General features: G+C 38.5%; 1 protein-coding gene across 5 annotated transcripts in view; it reads left to right on the top strand.

Annotated features, from left to right (window-relative positions):
- Window positions 1–27,486, top strand: part of HERC2 (HECT and RLD domain containing E3 ubiquitin protein ligase 2) — a 239,496-nt gene that overhangs the window by 172,465 nt on the left and 39,545 nt on the right. For all 5 annotated transcript variants that reach the window (XM_059371738.1, XM_059371740.1, XM_059371741.1 and 2 more), the window contains exons 60-70: window positions 2,281–2,371; window positions 2,679–2,856; window positions 3,042–3,123; window positions 3,206–3,377; window positions 4,563–4,707; window positions 5,683–5,908; window positions 8,781–8,952; window positions 10,154–10,343; window positions 10,857–10,997; window positions 15,884–16,075; window positions 19,092–19,245. In XM_059371738.1, coding sequence (XP_059227721.1) covers window positions 2,281–2,371; window positions 2,679–2,856; window positions 3,042–3,123; window positions 3,206–3,377; window positions 4,563–4,707; window positions 5,683–5,908; window positions 8,781–8,952; window positions 10,154–10,343; window positions 10,857–10,997; window positions 15,884–16,075; window positions 19,092–19,245 — 1,743 coding nt within the window. The remainder of the gene's footprint in view (window positions 1–2,280; window positions 2,372–2,678; window positions 2,857–3,041; window positions 3,124–3,205; window positions 3,378–4,562; window positions 4,708–5,682; window positions 5,909–8,780; window positions 8,953–10,153; window positions 10,344–10,856; window positions 10,998–15,883; window positions 16,076–19,091; window positions 19,246–27,486) is intronic.

Below are 27,486 nucleotides of genomic sequence, written 5' to 3'. Positions count from 1 at the left end.
GGAGGGGAGGGGGTTTGGGAGAAGGGGGTGGGATTATGGACATTGGGGAGCGTATGTGCTTTGGTGAGTGCTGTGAAGTGTGTAAACCTGGTGATTCACAGACCTGTACCCCTGGGCATAAAAATATATGTTTATAAAAAATAAAAAATTAAAAAAAAAGAATAAAAGTTGGATAATGTAAATCTCCAGGTGGTCTAGAATTTAATTATTGTTGCCACGCGAGGCTTTCTAGAGATCAGTAGTTGTTGGCATTCCAGGTGTGTGATAGGTACTCCCCCTCTCCAAGGTATTGATTTTCAGTCTCAGAGCTGTGGTCTCTGTTTGATGGCATCTTCGAAATCATCATGTTCCTTGCTTATATATGTGTTATTTTTCTGGGGAAAGAGCCTGTAACTTTCATCAGATTTCTCAAGTGTCTGTGAACCCCAGTGATAAGAAAGATCCTGTGGAAAAAAAAAAATCACCCTCTCTCAGTTTAGGAAACCTTTACTGAGAATTATTTCAAAGCACTATGCTAGGCCTCTGAGGAATGGAACTAAATTAGGTATAAAACTCACTTCACGTCTGCACTGAGTAGGTTTGGGTTTAACCCCATATCAAAGCAGGTCTAAACAGTAGAGGCTTGAGCAAGATAGAATTTTGCTTTTCTTCTTTGTCTAAGTCTGGGGGTGGGCTCCTGGACTAGTACGGTAGCTCTGTGCCCATGAGGAACACAAGTGCCATTTGGTCTTTCTTTCCACCTTTGTTGATAGATGGCCATAAAGCTCTGTCTAGGTGAGCACAGATGTTTCCTCAGCCCACTTAGCCCCTTTAAAGGGCTTTTTAGGAAGCCTAGCTCACTTCTGTTGGATCTCTGTCACCATCCTTTCTGGGCAAGGGAGTTTTTAGCTGAGCACATTGTTACTCTCATTAGTGTGGGGTCTGTTGTAAAGAATAGGGGAGAATGAATGATTTGTGGGACTGAGAGCCCAGGAGTTGGCAGGGACACAGGTGGCAGAGAGAAAACATCAATAAAGATAGTGTACTTCAGTCTTGGGGCAGACTAGATGGACTGGAAGAATGGTCTATACTGGGGAAGAGCATGACCATGAAAGAATGGGTATAATGCATTAATTGTGATTGATGGTGCTTTTGCTTAAATAGCTCCACAGTTGGTGTACATTTCTCTAAAGCTTAATTGCCAGTATATTTGATAATTTGCCTAGTCATAAATGTACTTATTTTTACTTTTTTTCTGTCTGAATTTTGATCTTTTATATATTTAACATAACAGGAACCCCATTATTAAACATGGTACTATTTTGCTGCCTCTTTTTTTTAAATTTTTTATTTTTTATAAACCTATTTTTATCCCCAGGGGTACAGGTTTGTGAATGCCAGGTTTACACACTTCACAGCACCCACCAAAGCACATATCCTCCCCAATGTCCATAACCCCACCCCCCTTCTCCCAACCCCCCTTTCCCCAGCAATCCTCAGTTTCTTTTGTGAGATTTAGAGTCACTTATGGTTTGTCTCCCTCCCAATCCCATCTTGTTTCATTGATTCTTCTCCTACCCACTGAAGCCCCCATGTTGCATCACCACTTCCTCATATCAGGGAGATCATATGATAGTTGTCTTTCTCTGCTTGACTTATTTCGCTAAGCATGATACGCTCTAGTTCCATCCATGTTGTCGCAAATGGCAAGATTTCATTTCTTTTGATGGCTGCATAGTATTCCATTGTGTATATATACCACATCTTCTTGATCCATTCATCTGTTGATGGACATCTAGGTTCTTTCCATAGTTTGGCTCTTGTGGACATTGCTGCTGTAAACATTCGGGTGCATATGCCCCTTTGGATCACTACGTTTGTATCTTTAGGGTAAATACCCAGTAGTGCAGTTGCTGGGTCTTAGGGCAGTTCTATTTTCAACATTTTGAGGAACCTCCATGCTGTTTTCCAGAGTGGTTGCACCAGCTTGCATTCCCACCAACAGTGTAGGAGGGTTCCCCTTTCTCCGCATCCTCGCCAGCATCTGTCATTTCCTGACTTGTTGATTTTATATTTTGCTGCCTCTTTACGAGTAAAATTCATTCTAGGATTTAAACTTTGTAGTTTACTTAACGTTCACTGACTTTATGTATTTGTCGCCCTGAAAAGCTAATCCTATCTACTCATTTGTTGAACACATATTCATTGAACAAATGCTGCATGTCAGGCAGAGTAAAGTAATAATGCTGTGAACTTCTTGTAAACTAAATTTGGCAGCACATATCTGTCTGAATGTTGCAGGTGGCCGCCATGCTACGGCTTTAACTGTTGATGGGAAAGTGTTTTCCTGGGGTGAAGGTGACGATGGCAAACTTGGACACTTCAGCAGAATGTAAGAATGTTTTCTTCATTACTTGCTAATGAGACGAGGTTACTGATGATAATAGTGATTATCTTTGTGGTAGTTATTTTTCAGAAAATTAAATAGGATAGGTCATTTTTGAAAATGGAACCTAAAAATATATCTGTTAAAAATATCTATGAATGTGAATGGCCTCACATGATCTGTTTTAATGTTTGATAGTTAAGTTGATCTGCAGATGTTGTTTTGACTAAATGTGGACCAGTGTAGATGTCCTTTTTTTCTTCTTTAAAATGATTGGATTGATTTTAGGGAATATTATTTAATCTTGTTTTAGGAACTGTGACAAGCCACGGCTTATTGAGGCCTTGAAAACCAAGCGTATCCGGGATATTGCCTGTGGGAGCTCACATAGCGCAGCCCTCACATCCAGTGGGGAGCTATACACCTGGGGCCTTGGAGAGTACGGCCGGTTGGGACATGGGGATAATACAACACAACTGAAGCCCAAAATGGTGATTATACACATTTTTGTTGCTTACAGAAAGCTTACCATCTGCTGATTTCAAGGAAGATAAGCTTCGAGTCTAGGAAAGTTCATAAAGACATGTGCATTATTGGCTTTCAGTCTGTGGAAAAAATTTCCTTTGTTTTCTCAGTGCCTGTGCTTGATTCTGTTTTTAAATTTGTAATTGAGTAGGTGAAAGTCCTTCTTGGTCACAGAGTAATCCAGGTTGCATGTGGAAGTAGAGATGCACAGACCCTGGCTCTGACTGATGAAGGTAAGCTCCTACCTGACTCTTTATCTGGGTGGGTAGGAACATCATGAAGCACTGGCCTGAAGTATGCATTTTTTAACCCTAGGTTTAGTATTTTCCTGGGGTGATGGTGACTTTGGAAAACTGGGCCGGGGAGGAAGTGAAGGCTGTAATATTCCCCAGAACATTGAGAGACTGAATGGACAGGGAGTGTGTCAGATCGAATGTGGAGCTCAGTTCTCCTTGGCTCTCACCAAGTCAGGAGTGGTGTGGACATGGTATGTAAACTCTCTGTCACCCATCAGGGTGTATGTGTCCATGTGAGACAGTGGTGGAGCTTCTGCCCTGTGTCCCATCCCCCCCGGCAGGGATGGTTAAACCTTCATTTTCTTTTCTTTTCTTTTCTTTCTTTTTTTCTTTTTCAAGATTCTGTTTATTTATTAGAAAGAGAGAGAGCGGCACTTGGGTGGTTCAGTGGGTTAAGCCTCTGCCTTCAGCTCAGGTTATGATCTCAGGGTCTTGGGATCGAGTCCCAAAGTGGGATCCCTGCTCAGTGGGTAGCCTGATTCTCTCTCTGCCTGCCTTTCTGCCTACTTGTGATCTCTGTCTCTCTGTCAAATCAATAAATAAAATCTTTTTTTTTTAAATATGTAAATAAAATCTTTAAAAAAGAAATAACTAAGAGAGAGAAACAGCAAGAGCAGGTACACAGCAGGGGGAGTGGGAGAGGAAGAAGCAGACTCCCCGTCAAGCAGGGAGCCTGATGCAGTGCTCGATCCCAGGATCTTGGGATCATAACCTGAGCTGAAGGCAGACACCTAACAACTGAGCCACCCAGGTGCCCCAAACCTTCATTTTCTTACATCCAGCATCTTTTTTCTTTTATGTATTTCAAGTTGGGATTAGTGACAGTATTATAATAAGAAATTTTTCTTGTAACTGGGTCATTTGGAAATGAAGATTAGAGAAATTTTAGCCCAGCTGGTTGTCTTCCCTGTTTAGGTGAGATTTATGTAGAAGGTTTCTTCTTTCTTACCATGCCAGAAGACTAGCGATCATTTGGGCAGAAAGCAGACTTCTGATTTCTTTGATCCTTAAAAAGTCCATGCCTTTCTTGTGAAAGCTTATTTTATTAAACTTAAAAGGAGAGGGACAACCAGCTGACCTTGTGACAATGTGATGGGCCTTAACTTGAGTAATGTATCTCAGAGGCAGCTTAAGGAAGAATTGACCTACATCAGTAACTTAAGTTTATACAGCACACATTAAGGATCTTGCTGTAGAATTAAAGAATTAATTTGAATTAATGATATACTATTTTATAACATAATTTCAGAGACTATGGGCACTGTATGTGATGTTAATGAGCTGGCTCTAATGCTGTAAACAAATGAGTGTCTTCCTGTGGAACATTGCTAGATGGTAGCCATATATTAAAATGCACACTCTTGACCTCCTTGCAGGGGGAAGGGGGATTACTTCAGATTGGGCCATGGCTCTGATGTGCACGTACGGAAGCCACAGGTGGTGGAAGGGCTGAGAGGGAAGAAGATTGTGCATGTGGCTGTTGGGGCCCTGCACTGCCTGGCAGTCACAGATGCAGGGCAGGTAAGCTAAGATGACAAGTCCTTGTGTTGAAAATATAATTCATGATGAAATGAAGTGAGTCTTAGTACTTAAAGAACCAGGAGGACAGGCTGTACCCGTTTTGTTCTTGTGTATGTCTGCCCAGTTGTCAGCTTAGGCAGGAACACCTGGTAAATTGAAGAGTTGTTGACTGACAGATGTTGTAAAGTGGTGGGCTTTCCTATTTTAAAGTCCACATGAAAAATATGAAAAGATTATTGTCATTGAAGCTCCTACTGCTAAGGTATTAACAGTGTTTTACTTGAGAAATTGATAACCAATTGAGAGATATGTTTGTCATTTTAGAAATAAAGTCATCCATGACAAGTATTACTCATTCTTCTGCTTTGAGAATCCATATCATGACAGGCTTATGTTTTATAAATAAATAAATATAAATATAAATATATATATATTTATATATATGTTTATAAATATATATATATATATATATATATATATTAGGCTTATGTTATATTTTAAAAATTCATTTATGACAACAAATTAGCACATTTTTTCCCCCCAAATTTTATTTAAGTTCTAGTTAGTTAACATATAGTGTAACATCGGTTTCACGAGTAGAATTTAGTGATTCATCATTTACATATAACATCCAGTGCTCATTGCAACAAGAGCACACTGTTTGTTTTTTTTTAATCAAAATGAATTAAAAATAAATTCTTCCTTCTAAATCTGTAAAGCCAAGAAGTAAATTACATGAAAAGTGAGCATATTGTTTTTGATCACTTTGCTTTGCAAAACAAAGGAAAATAAATAAGTATTGAACTTAGTTGAAGAGGAGAATCTCCCGGTTTCCTAAAATAAAACAGCACAGATAAATTTATTGGATTGATAGTAAATAAATACTTACTTATAGTTATTGGAGAGAATTTTGAAGTAAATTTAAAGACAATGTTCTCAAATGTTGAAAAATTCTGTTTTTGTTCCCTGTAACAGGTTTATGCTTGGGGAGATAACGACCATGGCCAACAGGGCAATGGCACGACCACAGTTAATAGAAAGCCTACACTTGTGCAAGGCTTAGAAGGCCAGAAGATCACACGAGTGGCTTGTGGGTCTTCACACAGTGTGGCATGGACTACCGTTGATGTGGCAACACCCTCTGTCCATGAGCCCGTTCTCTTTCAGACTGCAAGAGACCCTTTAGGTGCTTCCTATTTAGGTAACACAGATTTGTATTTAGTATAAGATATTTCTGTAGGGTACAAGAACATCATAGTTAGAATATTTAATAAGACCACCAGATTAGAGGTTGTAGCACTGCATTAACTGCATTCTGTACTAGGGTCACAAAATAACCATGGTACTTTGCTTTTTTGTGTGCTGGAAGGAGAATTTTGAAAGGAAGTATGATGCTGATTCTTATATTATGATCAGGTCACCTCTGGCAGTGCTGTATAATAACTACTTGACATACATAAGCACTGTGCTGGGCTGGGCTACTTGGTATTTTTAGCAGCTTGACTCAGATATAATTGACATTCAACAAACCTTACATATTTAAAGTGTGATTTCCATGAGCTTTGACATGTGTGCACCTGTGAAAGCATCACTGAGTCAAGATAAGTGAAAATATACATATTCTTTGTGCCCCTTCTCAGCCTCTCTTTCTCCTACAACCCCTTGACTTGCTTTCTGACACTGTATGTAAGTTTGTATTTTTAAGAGTTTTATATAAATGGAATCATACAGTGGGTACTTTTTAAATCTCACTTTTTCCATTCAGCATCATTATTTTGAAATTCATTCATGTTGCATATACTAATAACTCATTCTTTTCTTTTTTGTCAAGTAGTATTTCACTTATGGATGTACTTCAGTTTGTTATTAGTTGCCTGTGGGTGGACTTTGAGGTTGTTCCCAGTTTTTGGCTTTACAAATAAAATTGCTATGAACATTCATGTACAAGTCTTTATGTGGACCTATACTTGGATTTCTCTAGGGTAAATATCTAGGAGAGGAATGGTTAAATCATATGGTAGGTATAGGTTTATCTTCTCAAGAATCCTACAGACTGTTTTTGTAAAGTCATTGTTCCAAAGCTCCAGCTCACTCCATATTTTTGTCTACCCTTGGTTTGGTCAGTCTTTATGATTTGAACTTAAGATTTGTGTAGATATGTAGTGGTATCTCATTGTGGTTTTACTTTGCATTTCCCTGATGACTAATGATGTTGAGCATCATGTGTATTTATCATCCAAATAGGGTGTTATTTTTTTTGTTTTGTTTTGTTTTGTTTTTTGGTAGTGTCTATTTCTATCTTTGTGCCTACATTTAAAAAACTAGGTTGTTTTCTTATTGAGTGTTGAGTGTTCTTTATATATTCTGGGTACAAGTCTTTTGTCAGATATGTGGCTTGTAAATATTTTCTCCCAATGTTGCTTATCTTCTCATTCTCTCCACAAGTGAATTTTAAAGAGCAGAAATTTTTAATTTTGATAAAGTCCATTTTTTTAATGGCTCATACTTTGGGGTTACATCTAAAAAGACTTTGTGTACTCAAAATCAGAAGTTCATTTCCTGTATTTTTTTATGTAAGTTCTAGAGTTTTAGATATTTAAATCTATGCTTGATCTCAAGTTAAATTTTATATATTGTGTGAGATGTGTACTGAATTCTTTGGTGGAGGTGTGTGTGTGTGTGGATATCCAGTTGTTCCAGTTTCATTTACTTAAGAAAACTATCCTTTCTCTGTTGAGTTGCTTTTTGCACCTTTGTAAAAAATCAGTTGTCTTTGCATGTTATGGATCTATTTCTGGATGCTCAGTTTTGTTGACTTATTTTTGTATTTTGTTGCCAATACCACAATATTTTGATTATTATAACTTCATAAAAGACCCAAATTCAGGCTGTGGTAATTCTTTAACTTTGTTCTTTTTCAAATGCTGTTTTGAGTATTAGAATAAGCTTGTCAATTTTTATAAAATTGCCTGCCGGAGGGGCGCTTAGGTGGCTCAGTGGGTTGGGCCTCTGCCTTTGGCTCGGGTCCTGGTCTCAGGGTCCTGGGATTGAGCCCTGCATCAGGCTCTCTGCTCAGCGGAGAGCCTGCTCCCTCCCCCCCTCTCTCTTCTGCCTCTCTGCCTACTTGTGATCTCTCTCTCTGTGTCAAATAAAAAAAAAAATGCCTGCTGGAGATTTTTGTTTGTCTGTAAATCTTCTTTAGCTTACGGTTAAGTTACTCTATAACATTTTGTTCCTTTTGGGTCTTGGCTTTGGATTTGTTTAGTGGCTTCAGACCTGATATTAGTCTGAGACTAATAATTCCCCACCACTGAGACAAGACATTGTGAGAAAAATGAGGTCTTCATGTCTGGCTGACAGGAGCAACTGCTATGCTGGTTCCTCTGCATTCTTCCAGCCTGTGTGTGGGGTCTGTAGTACTTTCATGTAGTTCTTTCTTTGTCTTTGGGAAGTTCCTCTCATGTAGGCACCTTTTGCTGCATCCTCAGCTGTGGGAGTGAGGGTACCTGCATAACTCCCTGGCGCACTTATCTGGGCAACTGTGTCTTCTCTGCTTCTGTTTTGTGAACTCTGACCACACTGGCCTCTCTCCCCAGAGCTGTTCCTCCTTTACTCATATAGACCACTGAGCTCCACCTGGTTCCCTTCCCTTGGCTGAAGCCTGCGAACTCTTAGGGCAGTGATGACCTGGATCATGTGTCTAGTAAGACTGTTCGTTGGTGAACATTTTGTCTTCTTTCCATTGTTTTGTGTTTTTTTTGTCTTGCATTTCAGTGGTAAGTAAATACGGGTAGTCACTATATTTTAATCACTTTTTTTTTTTTTGTAGCTAAACAATGAAGCTTTGATGAAAATAACTTTTTTATAGAAGTAAATAGGTTTATTGTTTTTGTTTTTATTGTTTATTTATTGTTTTTGTTTTTACTCTGGAAGACCATTAACCTAATACTTAATCTGTGAAATAGCAAAATGAAGATTGGAGTGTGTTTTAGAAATAAACTGGAAAGGTCAAATAGGAATAGAGCAAACTCTGATCTTTAAAATTGATCCCAAATTTTATTTTCCTTTTTCAGGTGTGCCTTCAGATGCTGATTCTTCTGCTGCCAGCAATAAAATCAGTGGTGCAAATAATTCTAAGCCAAATCGCCCTTCTCTTGCCAAGATTCTCCTGTCATTGGATGGAAATCTGGCCAAACAGCAGGCCTTATCTCATATACTTACAGCATTGCAAATCATGTATGCCAGGTAGGCTTGTTGACTAGCTTTTGAAGTCCTGCAGTTATTTAAACTTTGGGTTTTGTATTTTTGGTTGATTATATGTCTCAGAGAATGTTATAGTATTGTCTTTAAATACTGTGAGTTTTAGATCATATACCCTTCGTGAATGGTGATTTTTTTTTTTTTTTTTTTACGATCTGTTTATTTATTTTAGAGAGAACATGAGAGAACACATATGCATTTGTGGGGAGAGAGGGCCAGAGGGAGGGGCAGAGAGAAAGAATCTCCAGCAGACTCCCTGCTGAGTATGGAGCCTGAGAACATGGGGCTTGATCTCATGACCTTGAGATCACAGCCTGAGCCGAAATCAAGAGTCAGGCATGTAACCAACTGAGCCACCCAGGCACCCCTGTGCTTTTTTTAATGGGGGTTGAAATATGAATCAGAAATCCAAATTGGAGTGGTGGGTGTGGAGCTTGCTTAAGATTCTCTCTTCCTCTCCTACTACCCCTCCTCCACCCCTGCTTGCTCTCTCTCTCTCTCTCTCTCAAAAAAAAAAAAAAAAAAGAAATCCAAATTAAAAATCATTTTTTATTTTTATGGCCAGTAAGTTTTAAGCATCACTATTTGAGGAATGAGAGGAAGAAATAACTGATAAAACTATACAGTGATGTTTAAGACCACTTGTCATTTCCTTCACTCAAACACTGGATAAACAGATTTTTAATAATGCTATCTTTTTCAACATTTTGCTGCTATTTTCTGTCTGAGTTAGTTGCTCATCTCCCATGATTATAGGCCTGATGAGTAGAAATAAATTACACAGGAACATTAGTTTCATACTGAAGGCCAACTGTGTCACTGAGAGGACATTTAGTCTTAGCTGCCTTATGTGAGGCATCTTTGATACACAGCTTTTAGTAAATAAAACATTATCCTCAGGCTCTAACAATCCTAGAAGATTTCTCAAGGGAATCTGGGGGTTTATTCTGGTCTGATTTTTATATTTGGTATTTTTTCACCTGTGATTACCAAGGTCATAAGATCATAAGTAAACATTGTAGCTTTTAGCTGATGAATATTGGTTTAGTATTTTCCCAGAACTGCTTTATGTGTATCCTATAAAAATGAGGGAGTCACTCAGTAAGTGTTCGTCCCTACTCCTGGGTCTTCTTTCCTGCATTGGTGAAGGGCAGTTCACCACAGGCCTGGCTTTCTCTCCTGACAGAGATGCGGTGGTTGGGGCCCTGATGCCAGCTGGCATGATTGCTCCGGTGGAGTGTCCTTCATTTTCCTCCTCGGCACCTCCTTCTGATGCATCTGCTATGGCCAGTCCTGTGAACGGAGAGGAATGTGTGCTGGCTATTGATATTGAAGACAGACTGAGTCCAAATCCATGGCAAGAAAAGAGAGGAGAGGTAAAAATAAATAGTGAAACAATAATGCAACATTAGATCAAACTTTGTGTTTAGGAAAGTATTATTAATTCAGACTGCTTTTGTTCCTACTGCTGTGATTTTTGGATTGAATTTAAAAATATGCAATTTTAAAAGGATCTTTATCATGTTTAAATAGAAATACCTTAAATTTTTTAAAAAGTTGTGAAATACAAGTCCACAGTCCTTTATGCATGATTCTGGAACATTAAAGCTCTGAAGGCCAAGAGTTTTTGTAACTTATTTTTGGGGAAGACCCAACTTGAAGAGATGCGAACTCATTTCTAATCTTCTTCATGTGGCTTTTTGTGAATATTAATAGGTTTTCATGGAAATATTAATGTGTTTGACTTTGGAGGGCTGCCTGTACCCCAGGATGGTGGAAGCACCTTGTTAACCTCTGGCTTAAGTGGTTTGAGGGAAAGCTTTTTGGAGTTGTGTAGGAGGTGTGCCACACCGCTCAGTTTTTCCTCTTCCTGTATACTTTTAAACTAGATGATATCTTCTGAGGATGCTGTGACCCCCTCTGCAGTGACCCCATCTGCTTCCTCAGCTTCTTCTCGACCATTTATCCCAGTGACGGACGACCCAGGAGCTGCCAGCATCATTGCAGAAACTATGACAAAAACCAAAGAGGTCAAGGAGCTTTCTTCTTTAACATTTTATTTTGAAATAATCTTAAATTTGCTGGACTCTGAAATAATCTTAAATGCACACAAAAGTTGGAGAAGTAGTACATAGAATTATAGCACATTATACTTACATATACTATTCACCTAGGTTCTCTAGCTGTTGGCATTTCTGAACCATTGGCAGGGCACAGTCCCCATTCATCCCCAAGGCTTCAGTGTGTCAGGGCATTAACACTGATCCAGATTACTTTCTAATCCACAGATTTAATCAGATTTTGCTCATTGTCCTAATAGTATTCTTTATAGGTCTAGAACGCAATTCAGGGTTGACTGTTGTCTCTTTAGTATTCAGTATGGGACATTTTTTAATTCTTCCTTTGGATGGATACTACAGGAAGGATGTAGAGTTCTTTTCAATGCATCCTATTGATGTGTGTGCATTGTTTATTTGCTGAGTCTGGTGATATTAATTCTTATTGCTTGGTCAAGAGCGTCTGCCAGGTTTTTCCACCAGAAGTTAATAAAAGTGGGTTAGGATGTATTCATGGGGAGATACTTTGAGACTATAAATACCTGTAAGTACCTTTTTCCTCCTATTTTACCCACCAGTTTTTAGTATCTATTGATGATTCTAGCTGAATCCATTATTACTGTGGTAGTTGTCACATGGTGATTTTGCAAATTTCATCATTCATTTTTGAACATAATTGTTGCTGTTCTTCTGTGAGAACTTTCCCTTCTCATCTTCATCTGTCTGTCTGTCTGTCTATCTATCCATCCATCTATGTTGGTATGGAATCATGGGATCGTACTTTACTCAAATAATGACATCCATTACTGTTATCATTTGACACCCAAATTGTACCAGACATGGCCATGGGGATCCCTTTCTGGCTGGTTCATTTGTCCTTCTGGTATGTCCCCATAGTTGTTTGAACACTTATTTACTTTTTGGTGCAAAAACGTGTTCCAGACTTTAACTTACCCTCTCCCTGCTCTGGAATCCTCCATTTCTCCAAGGAGCCCTGGTTCCTTTTAGTGGATCATAGAATTTAGAAACAAGATCTGGAAACTTGGTAAGTTAGTTGCTACCAGATGTCCATGGTTTACACCTTCTCAGCAAGCATGCATGCATATGCACATTTTTTTTTCTACTTCAGCATCTTATCTTTATAATAAAAACCATGAATAGTTCAAACTACTATTTTCAGTTTCAGTCCAACACCACGGAATTTATGCTTGCTCTGTCTCTTTCTGTATTTGAAATGTGTAATCCTTTTTATACGTTGCTGGATTGATTTGCTCTTTTGTTGAGGATTTTTATACCGGTGTTCATAAGGAATACTAATCTGTAGTTATCTTGTGATGTTTTTGCCTGGTTTGGGTATTAGAGTAATCCTGTCCTCATAGAATGAGCTGGGCAGTCTTCCTTCATTTTTTTTTTTTTTAAGATTTTATTTATTTGACAGAGACACAGAGAGAGAGAGAATGCATGTGCGTGCACAAGTCGGGGTAGCAGCAGAGGGAGAGGGAGAAGCAGGCTGTCCAATGAACAAGGAGCCTGATGTAGGGCTCTATCCCAGGATCCTGGGATCATGACCTGAGCAGAAGGCAGATGCTTAATGACTGAGCCACCCAGGCGCCCCTATCTTTTGTTTTGTTTTTTAAAGAGTTTGAAGGATTAATATTAATTCTTCTTTAAATATTTTATAGAATTTTATCTGCCCCTTTAAGATGTTCTCATCATTTTTTTTAGTGTTTTCTTGCTTTCTGGCACAACACAAGATTCTAGATAAGCTCAACAAAATGTTTTACCCTCCAGCCCAGAAATCAGATGTTTCTCTAGGAGGTCTTGGTTCTTTTTAGTAGAGAGTGGTATTTAAAAGGCAAGATCTTCAAGTGCTCATTGATCTTGGGTGTTGCTGTTTCCAAGTGGACAGAGGTAGGGAATGTATGTGTATGTATACATACACAACAGAGAAGTACACTTATTTATTTCTTTATAAATGGCATATTTTGAGAGCCACTGGTTCACAACAACAATACAATCAATTCTAACAGCACAGGACTCATTCTTCTTTTCTCCCCCTCTGTGTTTATAACTCTCTTCTCTGAAAGTGAGAAACCTGGTCCCTGTTATTGGCAGTTTATTTAGTTCCCCATAAGTAGCCACACCTCCCCCACCTGGGTACACTCCTTTCTCTGCACAGCTTCTGACACTCAGAACCAGTCTAACTTCTGCAAGGATGACCTTTCACCTGCTTGATTTGTGACCTCTCTCTCACCTCCCATGCTGGCCACACCAGCCACCCCCACATATGGACACCTTCCTGAGCCACTTAGGTGCTCCCTATGCCAGGCCATTGTACATGCTAACACTCTCTCCCTTGCCAGCATATTTGCCTTTGGGGACAAATATCCATTCTTTTTTTAATTTTTTAAGTTGTTATTTAAATTCCAGTTAACATACAGTGTAATATCAGTTTCAGGTGTACAATATAGTGATTCAACACTTCCACTTGGTGGTTATCATAACAAGTACACTCCTTAGTCCCTACATCTATTTATTTATTTATTTATTTATTTTTTATTTGACAGAGAGAAATCACAAGTAGATGGAGAGGCAGGCAGAGAGAGAGAGAGGGAAGCAGGCTCCCTGCTGAGCAGAAAGCCCGATGCGGGACTCGATCCCAGGACCCTGAGATCATGACCTGAGCCGAAGGCAGCGGCTTAACCCACTGAGCCACCCAGGCGCCCTCCTACATCTATTTAATATGCATTATTTTCAATTATACTTAGAACTCTTGGTTTATTATGCTGACAAAAATGTGTCCTATAGAAATTACTGGTAACCATCTCTGGTAATGAAAAATATTATTTATAGATTAGATATCTATATTTAACTTCTTGGCAGTCTCCTAGGGTGAGGATTTAATGCAGAAATTATGCTGAATTATTCAAAATTTTTGCTTTTGGGTAGGAGAGGAATTTCTTTCCTACCAATTTATTTATGAGATGTAGGCATTATCCAGATTATTATACCCCTAGATTCCTGATGTTTCAGTTTTGGTATGATTCATAAATCATGGTAATTTGCATATTAGTTTTAGGCTAGTATTAATCACATGTATTATATGTGGTTAATATATTCCACTGAATGCTTTTGTTGGTTTTCAGTGAGAGAGATGTTGGGATGTTACAATTTCTGACCAACTTCACTTAATGGGTTTCCTGGGTCTCCATGCAGAGGTAGGAGCAGGGTCTGTTTCTTTAAAGGGAGAAACTATTCTAGCTCAGAGAAGTGTGGTATCCAGGACCTAAGTCAATGGAACTTGCACATTGGATGTGTCCCATTCCCCTTAAATTTCCTAAGTGGGGCTGTGCTTCCCCTAGTTCACTGCTGTTTCTGGAAAGAGTTGGCACTAGTTTTGCTGAGATCCTGAAAGTAGGAGAAAAGAAGAAAGGCACTTTTGGCATCTTGTTCTTCCTCTGGTGAGCCAGACTCTGTCTGGGAAACTAGAAGGTCCTGGGTCTCAGTGTTTCCCACTCCCTCTAAGCTCAAAATTTCCCCCCTCTGATGTCTTCTTATTCCTTTCTATAAGTCAGATCCCACTGCCAGCTCCCAAGAGGCTCTTAGGGTGTTAGATAGGAGGCTGTGAGGCAGTTTGTGCTTTTACGATCATTAGGGCTTTGGGTCTGTTTGTTACTCCAGAAGGTGAGGGGGCTTCTCTCCTGGCTGGGTCTGCTTTGAGAACCTTCATGGAGGAGGGCTCTACCTCACACTGCACGTGGTCTGGCCCCAGGCCCCAGTCGGCTGCTCTTCACTTTAGTTCTCTGCTCCAGGTCTTAGTTTTCTGGCATTACATGGAATCTTGTACTGTCCTTTCCCACCGCAAAAGTAATGTCTTCATGGTTTCTGTGGGAGCACCTCGCTGTATTTGCTGGGGAAGGTGGATGCCAGGTAGCTTCACCTGCTCCAGGTTGCTGGTGGTCAGAAAGCCATCCTCCAGGTCAAAGGAATTGGTCAGCAACAGAATCACCCTGCAGAGCAGAGGACCACACGGACCTTGGCTGATTAGAAAGGCCACGGTCACGGAACCCTCTTGAAGCTGGGCTGCTGGGGGTCCTTCCCCTCTGATGGGGCAGTCCTGGGTGGGACATCGTTATGAGGTCAGGGGACAGATAGTGATGCAGACAAATAAGTAGCTTCTTTCTCCTGCCAAAGAGGGGAAAGAAGAAAATGATCACAGGTGCAATGAGTTTTAGCTGACATACTGTAAATGAAAAGTAAAAAGGAGAATATCTATTTTCATTTTCAAAGAACCCAAGGATAAAGAGTAGGTGGCTAATGTGCTATATACCAGCCAACAAGTCAATTTAAATGAGATTCTAGGAAATAATTATGGAGAGGCTATAGATAAAATATGTAAAGTCCAAATTTAGTTTTACGAAATTCCTATGCATGTCTTATGGACGGGTGGTAGATTTTACATGGTGTGACTTCATTCCAAGCTACCTTATGAACTTGGTTAAAGTATAAATTGTGATTTGTAGTTTAGTCATACTTTTCACAGATACTGTTGGTATTTTGTAAATGATATCAAAAACTAATGATGTACTCTGGTGGCTAACAACATAATTAAAAAAAGAAAACAAAATAAATAAAAAGAATAACTTTCTATTAAAAATATTTAATCGGTCTTGAAAGCATAGTACATGGTGATGAAAATTTTATGGGTATGTCATTTCTTAATCTGGCATTTCATGATCTTAAAGGCCTTCTACAGCCCTTTATTCATCAGTAATAGTTACATATCCTTTGAGTTCATGAATAAATTGGTGACTGTTTCTAAATGTATTACTCCTCATTTTAATTGTTGGACTTTTTAGGATGTTGAAAGCCAAAATAAAGCATCAGGCCCTGAACCTCAGTCCTTGGATGAGTTCACCAGTCTGCTGGTTGCGGATGACACCCGCGTCATGGTAGACTTGCTCAAGCTGTCCGTGTGTAGCCGGGCAGGGGAAAAGGGCAGGGACGTGCTTTCAGCTGTGCTGTCTGGCATGGGTACCGCCTACCCACAGGTGAGCCACATGATGGGTACTGTGCTGGGTACTCCTGTCCAGGGAATATGCTACTGTTGTCATCATACTGTATCTTGTGCTTGATTTTATTCTAGTAGATAGCAGTTTAGAAGGAATCTTGTAAGTAAGTCTTTCTCTGTCTTATGTGCTTCAGTTGTCCTCCCAATGTGCCTTTGGACATTAGTTTGGTACTTTTTGCCATTTAGAAATTTCTAATTTCTATGAAGTCAGATCTGCCAGTATTTTTCATTAGTGAAATCTGGAGTTTGTATTATGCTAAAAAAAATGTTTACCTCTGTGACATTATTTAAATAAATTTTCTCAGATTTCTTCTCATTATTTTTATGATTTTGTTTATTATATTTATATTTTTGAGCCATCTGGGATTTATCTTTTTTTTTTTTTAAAGATTTATTTATTTACTTTGGAGAGAGAGAAAGGGGGAGAGTGTGAGCGAGTAGGGGAGAGGGTCAGAGGGAGAGAGTCTTGAAGCAGACTCCTTGCTAAGCACAGAGCCCAACATGAGGCTCCATCTCATAACCCATGAGATCATGACCTGAGCCGAAACTAAGAGTCAAAAACTTAACCGAGTCACCCCAGCGCCTTGTCTGGGGTTTATCCTAATGTAAGAAATAAGGTAGAGATCAAGCTTTATTTTTTCCTAGATGGCAAGCATGTTGTCCAACACCATTTATCGAATAATCCATCCTTTTCTCAATGATTTGAAAAAATTCCTGTATATATTTCAGTCTGTTTGTGGACTCTTTTATTCCATCAACCTCACTCTTTATGGTCCAATACTACAATGTTAACACTGGATCCAATAGGATTTTCTGCTATGGTGGCAATGTTCTATAGCTAAGCCATTCAGTGTGATAGCCTCTAGTCACGTGTAGCTGTTGACTATTTCAAATATCACTAGTATACCTGAGGAACTGAAGTTACCATTTTACTTAACTTTAATTAATTTAAATTTGTGTAGGCACATGTAGCTAGTGTAGGATATTAAAGTCAGTATCTTATCAGTGTATCTTAGAAATTGGATTGATGAGTCCTAAAGTTTTCTGGCTTCCTTAAGGACTATTATTTATCAGTGGCCTTGCTCTGCCTTTTAGAGCTGGCCACATCACGGAGTCTGATGCCATGTGCTCTCTACAGATACGTAATCTGTGTTTCTCTGGGCCCCATATCACTACCACCCAAACAAGAAGGTACTTATGTATGGTTGAGTGGTCTTGAAAACAGTAAATGGTTTGGTAGATGGTAAATGGTTTGGGGTTTATTATTTCTTAATTGCATTCAGGAAGAAGAGGAAGTAGGTTTCCTACTTTCTAGTTTTTTGAGGCAAGTTACTTTGCTAATTCTGAGAGTTTAAATCAAAATGAATTGCCGCAAGCAAAAGTTTAATTTTTTTATAAGTTTACTGTATTTGTGAGAGGAAAGGATATGAATGAGGACATGGATTTAAAGTCATAATGCCCAGCATTTGTTACACACATACTTGCCAGGTCCAGTTCTGGTACATTCTTGCTACGAGATTAGGTGTTGGTGTTCTCTGTTTAAAGATGAGGAAACTGAGGCTCTGAGAGGGTTTTTTCTGTCTCATGGACACTCAGGTTGCTGGTGGGTGGGAGAAATGATGTTGGACCCTGGGTACTTTGAGGACAGAGCCACACCTATGACCCCTATGTCATTGTCTCCTGAGAAGCTTTGTTAATCCCTCCTGAAGGAATGATGTTTTTGTCAGAGGAAGATTATGTAGCCCAGAAGACCCCTTGTGGGCTGTGCAATAGGTGTTTGATGACACCAATATCTGTGTTTCAGTGACACAAATCCATAGCAGGTTCAAGGAGAGGCAGAAGCAAAGATAGGATTGTCTTCAAACTGTCCTGACCAGTGACAAGATGCTAGTCCTGTGTCCTCTCCTGACCTAATGTTTGGAACTCTTGAAAGAGAGATGTATGAATTTATAGTCCTAGTATCTACATGGCAGTGATTTTAGTTTGTCATCAATAAAAAGCTGTTTGCCAAGCTAATCTGTTTGTTATCTAGATATGGGGAAAAATAGAGGAAAGGATTATTCCTGAAAAGTATGGACTAGAGAATAGTTGTTTTTTTTTTCTGAATTTAGAAAATTTGCTGGTCATTATTGGTTATAATAACATGTTCTTATTTTTTTAAAAGGTTTTATTTTTCTTAAAGAGAGAGAGTGAGAGAGGGCACAAGTGGGAAGGAAGAGTAGTAGGCTCCCTGCTGATCTGGAAGCCCCAAATGGGGCTCGATCCCAGGACCCCGAGATCATGACCTGAGTCAAAAGCAGATGGTTAACTGACTGAGCCACCCAGGCACCCCTTCTTACTTGTTTTTAAAAATGGAAATCAAGGAATTTATAATCACCAGTGTTGTCCACTTCAGTGATGTGAATCACTAAAATTTTAAAATGAAATAAGGACATCATGGATTGTTGAGGGAATATGGTACGGGGGGCTGCCTCTTAATGTCCTGGGTCAAGAGAAATTCCTGCTTATGTTTCTGTTTGTAGTCCCTCATTCCAGATACTTTGCTGCTGTTTGGCCTGGATGGCTTGATCATTCTTCTTTATTCCTGCCCATTCCTGCTTGACCCCTGGTGTCTTCCTGGATTTTGGTCATTTTTATCACCTTTCTGCTCCTTCCCTTGATATTTTATTCCAGACAAAGATTTTTCCTCCCAAGGAAGTAATCTTGTCTTGGTATAGAAAGAAACTGTTGTGATCACAGTTTCTTCAGTTGGCATCTATTGAGTTTCTTACATATGTCCGGCGCCTCCCAGCTGCATGTATACATATATAGGCACCTCTGTGAACTCTGTGCTATTTTGATGCTATAGGTGAGGGAACCAAACCCTAGTTTGAACTAGCTTTCTCAAATTCCCAAGTGCTCCCCTCTGCCACCCTGTCCCTGTGGAAAGACCTGGAGCAGGGTTAGCAGGGGTAGCATCCTGATGACTTGATCTGTGCCCTTGTTTCCTCCACCAGGTGGCAGATATGTTGCTGGAGCTCTGTGTCACCGAACTGGAGGACGTAGCCACAGACTCGCAGAGCGGCCGCTTGTCCTCTCAGCCTGTGGTGGTAGAGAGTAGCCATCCCTACACGGACGACACTTCCTCCAGTGGCACAGTGAAGATACCAGGTATTCAGTGCTGGCCGGGGGTGGGGGGGATTGCCCTTAGAGCATTATAATTGCATCAGTAGAAGTAACCATCATCATTTTATAGAAAAGAAGCTGCAGAATTGGTTTAGAATGATTTCTCCCACTTTTCCCATAAAAACTTTTTTTTTTTTTCCAAAATATGACACAGATAATCATGCAAAGTGAATGTTCAGCTTAATTATTAGGTGGATGCCTTAGTCACCAAAACTCAGATTTGGAAGTCCTGTGCCCATTTCTAGAAGCCCTTATTGTGTTCCCACTAAACTGATTGCTGTCCTCATTTGGAAATAAGGCTGACTTGTATTTCTGGACAGTTATTTTTTTGTTCTTGTTTTTTTTTTTTTTTTAAAGATTTTATTTATTTATTTGGTAGAGATCACAAGTAGGCAGAGAGGCAGTCAGATTGAGAAAGAGAGAGAGGAGGAAGCAGGCTCCCCGCTAAGCAGAGAGCCTGATGCGGGGCTCCATCCCAGGACCCTGGGATCATGACCTGAGCCGAAGGCAGAAGCTTTAACCCACTGAGTTACCTAGGCGCCCCTGGACAGTTTTTATTACCTAAGAGTGCTTCCTCTTCTTAAGTCTCTTTTTAATTAGTTTCTGTCTTTTAAGTTTCTTATTGTAACTTTAGTTTCTTCCTTTATTTTCTTTTTCCATTTTTCAACAAGGTATTTGTTGAGGAACCTGGGCTTTTGACCCTTTGGGCTTCCCTACAGCCTGGATTTGCATACCCTTGCTGTACTTCAGCCTGTTCCTCAACCTTGTCTTTCTGCAAATTTGCCTTGATTTGAGCTGCAATTGGTTTAGTCCCTTTGGCAAGACCATTGGTAGTTGTGTCCTAGCACCTGGAAGTACCTGCTGCCTGCTTATCTTTCCTTAATGTGATGTTAGCAGCTATTGATGCTCAGAATCCAAGGCCATTAATCCACTGGGGTTGCAAAATGGGCCATTCTAATTATTTCATTTCTTTCTTTCTTATTAGCTGGAATACTTTATAAAGAGATATTTTCCCTCATCCTTTAGTTGGTTACCCAGGGGTGCTGTTTGCATAAGCAAGAAGGGATTAAAAGCTTGAGTTGTTTTTTCTTTTTCCCTCCCACTTCTATTTTTAAGAGAATGAATTGATTCCCCGTCATTCTTTGAAGGTGGTCAGTTAGAGTTTTTTTTTCTTTTATATCATTGTGAATTCATGGATTTAAACACATATGACGGGCTTTGATAATTGTGATTATGATCCTATTGAAGCTCAAATTATCTCATCTCTAGACATAGAAACCTCTTCAGTTTGTCTGTGGAAATGACTTTGATGGACCATTGATAACCTCCATGCAGTATGATATGACAAGATGCTTTAGGCTTGTCATGTAGTTCCTGTCCTCCACCTGAAATTTTCCTTGGTGTCTTTTAATGGAGATGGCATTTCAGATTACTGGGCTATCATTGTTTCTAGACCTTTTCAGTAAACAGAGATAGGATGAATGCTTGGGCAGTCCACTGACTTTCTTTTGAGTCCATACTGATACATTAGATTCAAATTCAGAACTGCAAGGTTTCTATTTAGCCTCTTCTGTTACATCTGTTTTCTTCTATACTGAAAATCCTGGTTAAACAGGGATGACAGAATTAGAATATCTCACAATTATTCATTTGCCTTCTCTCATGTTGCATAAGAAATGGACTCATGATTCAATTCTAATACAAACAAACATGAATATAATTCCTAAAAAGGGCTAAAAAACTTTTTGTCTTAGCTCTCTTCTTTCTCCCAACTGTATTAAAATATACTATGTCTACTAAAGCATAATAGCTATTACACACTATACTTCTTTCAGTCTTAGTTTTACTCTGTTTAATGCTCACTTCTAGTCCTTTGTCTGCCTCTTTTTTCATTATGATTGTCTGAAGCTCACTCTCTAGTCAGTTATTCAGCAGGACTCAGAGGATGGCAGCCTTGGGATCAGCTTGTTCATGACAGTTTGGGCCCAAACCTGAAAGTTAGCTTTTCTTGGTGGTAAATCTTTGGATCACATATTCTTCCTCTGTGAAAGCGTGATGGTGATAATCTGTTTTTTCCCCCTTATGTGCTGTGCTTTGTTTTAGTAATTTTACTAGAATATGTTTTCGTATTGGGTACTGTAGGTGATAGTCATCAGTAAGGGGTGTGGTCCTTTAAAATGTAGTTTCAGATCTTTTCTCTCTATTACAGTTTGTACTGTTTGCATCCTTCAGCTCTCTTTCATGTAATGGGGTCATCTTGGGTTGGATAACTTTTAGAGTCAGTGCTGACTATTTCATCTCTCAAATACTTTCTATCTCTTTCTTTTTCCTCCTTTCCTCCTTCTGTTTGTCTTAAGGCACCATCCATTGTGTTCACTTACTCCTATATTCTTTCTAGTTTAGTCTGAATTTTGTAATTTTTTCAGTAATTTTCTAAATGAATTTTATTATTTAATATTTTGGTTGTCCTAATTTTAAGTTGTATTATTTCTTTCATATTTTGATAATTTTGTTAATTTTTAAAAACTTTTTTAGAAGTAATAGATTATAGTTTTGATATTTTTCATAGGCATATCTTTCTGGTCTGTGTTCATTGAAAGGACATTATTCTGTTTCTTATTTTCTCTTTTCTAAGAATAACTTTGTATTGGATTTGACCTTGATACTTTTATCTTGCTCATATTTGTGTACATTTTTATAACTTTTAGAAAAGCTTTCTTTAAGCTATGACTCATGATAGAAATTGAAAAAACAAAAGATATTTCTACGGATCATTTGCCTACAACAAAAATTTGGTGGCCCTCTTCATCTTCTCTGTTTCTCTCTTACTTCATACCTACTCCACCAGCAAATCCCATAATTCCTGCTTTAAAAAAAAAAATTCCAGTATAGTTAACATACAGTATTATATTAGTTTTAGGTGTACAATATAGTGATTCATCACTTCCATACATCACCTGGTACTCTTCACAAGTGCCCTCCTTAATCCCTATCACCTGTTTCACCTACTCTCCCACCCACCCCGCTCTGGTAACCATCCATTTGTATTCTATAGTTAAGAGTCTCTTTCTTGTTTCTCTCTCTCTCTTTCTTTTTTTCCCTTTACTCATTTGTTTTACTTCTTAAATGCCATGTAGGAGTACAGTCATATGGTATTTGTCTTTCTCTGACTGACTTGTTATATTTAGCATTATACTCTGTAGCTCCATCCATATCATTGCAAATGAAAAAAGATTTTATTCTTTTTTATGGCTGAGTAGTAGTCATTGTGTGTGTGTGTGTGTGTGTGTGTATACATACTACATTTTTTTTTTTTTAAGATTTTATTTATTTATTTGACAGAGAGAGATCAGAAGTAGGCAGAGAGGCAGGCAGAGAGAGAGAGAGGAGGAAGCAGGCTCCCTGCGGAGCCCGATGCGGGACTCGATCCCAGGACCCTGAGATCATGACCTGAGCCGAAGGCAGCGGCTTAACCCACTGAGCCACCCAGGCGCCCTACATACTACATTCTTGTCCATTCATCTATTGATAGATACTTGGGCTGCTTCCATATCCTGGCTATTGTAAATAATGCTGCAATACACATCAGGGTGCATGTGTCCCTTTGAATTAGTGTTTTTGTATTTTGGGAGTAAATACCCAGTAGTGCAATTACTGGATCATAGCGTAGCTATATTTTTAACTTTTTTTTTTTTAAGATTTTTATTTATATATTTGTGAGAGAAAGAGCAAGAGAGAGCACAAGCAGGGGCAGAGGGAGAAGCAGCCCTCCCGCCCCACTGAGCAGGGAGCTTAATGTGGAGCTTGATCCCAGGACCCTGGGATCAGACGCTTAACTGACTGAGCCACCCAGATGCCCCAGTTTTTAACTTTTGAGGAACCTCCATTCTGTTTCCAGAGTGTCTGTACCAGTTTACATTCCCACTAACTGTGTAAGAAACTTCCTTTTTGTCCATATCTTCACCAATACTTAACTGTTTCTTATGGTTTTGATTTTAGCCATTTTGGCAGGTGTGAGGTGATACCTTATTGTAGTTTTAATTTGTGTTTCCCTGGTGATAAGTATTCTTTCATGTGTCTGTTGACCATCTGTATGTCTTCTTTGGAGAAAAGTCTGTTCAAGTCTTCTTCCCATTTTTTAATTAGATTATTTGTTTTTTGACTGTTGAATTTTATAAGTTCTTTATATTTTGGGTACTAACCCTTTATCAGACATGTTATTTGCAAATATCTTACTCCATTCTGTAGATTGCTTTTTAGTTTTATTGATTGTTTCCTTCATTGTGTAGAGCTTTTTATTTGGATGAAGTCACAGTAGTTTATTTTTGGTTTTATTTCACTTCCCTCAGGAGACATCTAGAAAAGTTTTGCTTTTCTGATGTCAGAGACATTACTGCCTATGCTGTCTTTTAGGATTTTTATGGGTTTAGGTCTCACATTTATGTTTTTTTTTTAAAGATTTATTTATGTATCTATTTGAGAGAGGGAGCAGAGGGAGAGGGAGAAGCAGACTCCCCAGTGAGCAGTAGTCCGACACAGGACGTGATCCCAGGACCTCGAGATTGTGACCTGAGTCTAAGGCAGACATTTAGCTGACTGAGTCCCCTAGGAGCCCTTCACATTTAGGTCTTTCATCCATTTTGAATTTATTTTTATGTATGGTATAAGAAAAAGGTCCAGTTTCATTCTTTGCATGTAGTGGTTCAGTTTTCCCAACACCATTTCTTGAAAATATAGTTTTTTTTTTTCCATTGGACGTTCTTTCTTGCTTTGTTGAAGATAAATTAATGGTAGAGTTATGGGCCCATTTACGGTTTTCTGTCCTGTTCCACTGAGCTGTGTGTCTGTTTCTTTGCTAGTTTCATACTATTTTGATCACTACAGCTTGGTAATATAACTTGAAGTCCGGAATTGTGATGCCTCCAGCTTTGGTTTTCTTTGTCAGGGTTGCTTTGGCTGTTCGAGGTCTTTTGTGCTCTATATAAATTTTAGGATTGTTTATTCTAGTTCTGCGAAAAATGCTGTTGGTATTTGGGTAGAGATTGCTCTGGGTAATAAAGACATTTTAATAGTATTTGTTCTGCCAATCCATGAGCATGGAATATCTGTACATTTCTTTATGTCTTCAGTTTCTTTAAAGATTTTTATTTATTTGACAGACAGACCACAAGTAGGCAGAGAGGCAGGCAGAAAGAGAGAGGAGGAGGAGGCAGGTTCCCTGCTGAGCAGAGAGCCCGATGTGAGGCTTGATCCCAGGACCCTGGGATCATGACCTGAGCTGAAAGCAGAGGCTTTAACCACTGAGCCACCCAGGCGCCCCTCTTTATGTCTTCAGTTTCTTTAATCAGTGTTTTATTGTTTTCAGTATATAGGTCTGTCACCTTTTTGATTAGGTTTATTCATAGGTATCTTATTATTTTTTGTGCAGTTGTAATTGGGATTGATTCTTCGAGTTCTCTTTTTGCTACTTCATTATTAGTGTATAAAAATGCAATAGATTTCTGCATATTAATTTTGTATCTTGTAATTCTACTAATTTATATATTAGTTCTAGTAGTTTTTTAGTGGAGTCTTTAGGATTTCCTGTATAGAGTATCATGTCATCTGCAAATCAGAAAATTTTATTTCTTCCTTACCAATTCGAATACCTCTTATATCTTTTTGTTGTCTGATTGCTATGACTAGGACTTCCAGTGCAAGTTGAATACAAGTGGTGTAGTAGGGACACCTGAGTGGCTCAGTAGGTTAAGTATCCAACTCTTGGTTTCGGCTCATGTCATGATCTCAGTGTCATGGGATCGATTACCATGTTGGGCTCTGCTTGAGAGTGTCTCCTTCTACTTCCTCCCCTTCTGCTCCTCCCCTCGCCTACCCCCCCAATAAATAAATAAATAAATAAAGTCTTTAAAAAACCCAACTTTATGGAAAGTAGACATCCTCATCTTATTGCTGACCTTAGGGGAAAAGCTCTTAGTTTTTTCCCCATTGAGTATGATGTTCACTGTGGGTTTTTCGTATATGGCTTTTATTATGTCAAGGTATGTTCCCTCTAAACCCACTTTGGTGAGGGCTTTTATCATGGGTGGATATTGTACTTCGTCAAATGCTTTTTCTGCATCTGTTGAAATGATTACATGGATTTTTAATCCTTTCTCTTATTGATGTATTGTATCATGTTGATTGATTTGTGAATGTTGAATCACCCTTGCATCCCAGGAATAAACCCACTTGGTTGTGGTGAATGACTTTTTTAATGTATTATTGGATTCAGTTTGGTAGTATTTTTTTTTTTTTTTTGAGGATTTTGTGTCTGTGTTTATCAGAGATACTGGCTTCTAGTTCTCTTGTGTGGTGTCTTTATCTGGTTTTGGTATTAGGGGGATAGTGGCCTAATAGCTTGGAAGTTTTCCTTACTCTTTTAATATCTGGAATAGTTTTGAAGAATAGGTATTAACTGTTTCTTAAATGTTTGGTAGCATTTGCCTGTAAAACTATCTGGTCCTGGACTTTAATTTGTTGGGAGTTTTTTGATTACTCTTGCAATCTCCTTGCTGCTTATCAGTCTTTTCAAATTTTCTGTTACTTCCTGCTTCAGGTTTGGTAGTTTATATGTTTGTAGGAATTTATTTTCTTTTAGATTGTCTAATTTTTTGGCATATTGTGTTTCATAATATTCTCTTACAACTGTATTTCTGTGGTGTTTGTTGTTATTTCTCTTCTTTCATTTGTGATTTTATTTATTGGGGTCCTTTCTTTCTCTCTTTTTTTTGATAAGTCTGGCTAGAGGTTTATCAATTTTGTTGATCTTTTCATACAACTAGCTCTTGGTTTCATTGATCTGTTCTATTGTTTTTTTGTTTGTTTTTTTAGTTTCTGTATCATTTATTTCTGCTCTAATCTTTATTTATTTCCTTCTTTCTGCTGGTTTTAGGTTTTGTTTGTTGTCCTTTTTCTAGCTCTTTTAAGTGTAAAGTTAGGTTATTTGAGACTTTTCTTTCTTCTTGAGGTAGGCCTTTATTGCTATAAACTTCCCTCTTAGAACCATTTTTCCTGTATCCCAAAAGTTGTGGACCATTGTGTTTTCGTTTTTGTTTGTTTCCATATACTTTTTGATTTCTTCTTTGATTTCTTGGTTAACCCATTCATTTTTCAGTAGCATGTTATTTAACCTCCATGTATTTGTGTTCTTTCCACATTTTTCCTGTGGTTGGTTTCTAGTTTCATAGCATCGTGATCAGAAAAGATGAGTGGTATGACTTTGATCTTGAATTTGTTGAGGGTTGTTTTGTGGACTAATATGTGATCTATTCTGGAGCATGTTCTTTGTGCCTCTAACAAGCATGTGTATTCTGCTATCCTGTATATATTTGTTAAATTCATCTGGTCCAGTGTGTTATTCAAAGCCACTGTTTCCTTGTTGATTTTCTATTTGGGTGATTTGTCCATCAATATAAGTGGGGTGTTAAAGTCCCCTATAATTACTGTTATTACTGTTGATTAGTTCCTTTTTATGTTTGTTATTAACTCTTTTATGTATTTGGGTGCTCCCATGTTAGGGGCATAAATATCTACAATTGTTATATATTCTTGTTGAATTGTACCCTTTATTATTTAATAGAGTCCTTCTTTGTCTCTTGGTACAGGCTGTTTTAAAGTCTGTTTTGTCCGATAGAAGCATTGCAGCTTTCTTTTGACATCCATTTGTGTGATAAATATTTCTCCACCCTTTCAGTTTGAATCTGCAGGTGTCTTTTAAATTGGAAATGAGTCTGTTGTAGGCAGCATACAGATGGGTCTTGTTTTTTTAATCTTCTCTGTCACCCTATATTTTTTGTTTGGGGCATTTAGTCCACTTAGATTCAAAGTAATTATTGATAAATGCTTATTTATTGCCATTTTTTGTTACTTGTTTTGTGGTTGTTTTCGTATAGTTTCTCTGATCCTTTTCTTTCTCTCTTCCATGGTTTGCTGGTTTTCTTTTATTATATACTTGGATTCCTTTCTTTTTAGCTTTGCATATCTTTGCATATTACTAGTTTTTGATTTGTGGTTACCGTTAGGTTTATATATAACATCTTCTGCATATAGCAGTCTATGTCAAGTTGATGGTTGCTTAAGTTTGAACCCATTCTTTACTCTTCTCTCCCCCAGTGGTTTAGGTATATAGTGTCAGATTTTACATCTTTTTATTTTGTGAATCCCTTGACAGATTTTAGTTGTGATGTT

Source organism: Mustela nigripes, chromosome 13 (assembly GCF_022355385.1).
Source record: "Mustela nigripes isolate SB6536 chromosome 13, MUSNIG.SB6536, whole genome shotgun sequence".
In the NCBI taxonomy this organism is placed as follows: Eukaryota; Metazoa; Chordata; class Mammalia; order Carnivora; family Mustelidae; genus Mustela; species Mustela nigripes.
The sequence above is the reverse complement of the archived record's forward strand: the minus strand, read 5'-3'. Positions and strand labels throughout refer to the sequence as shown.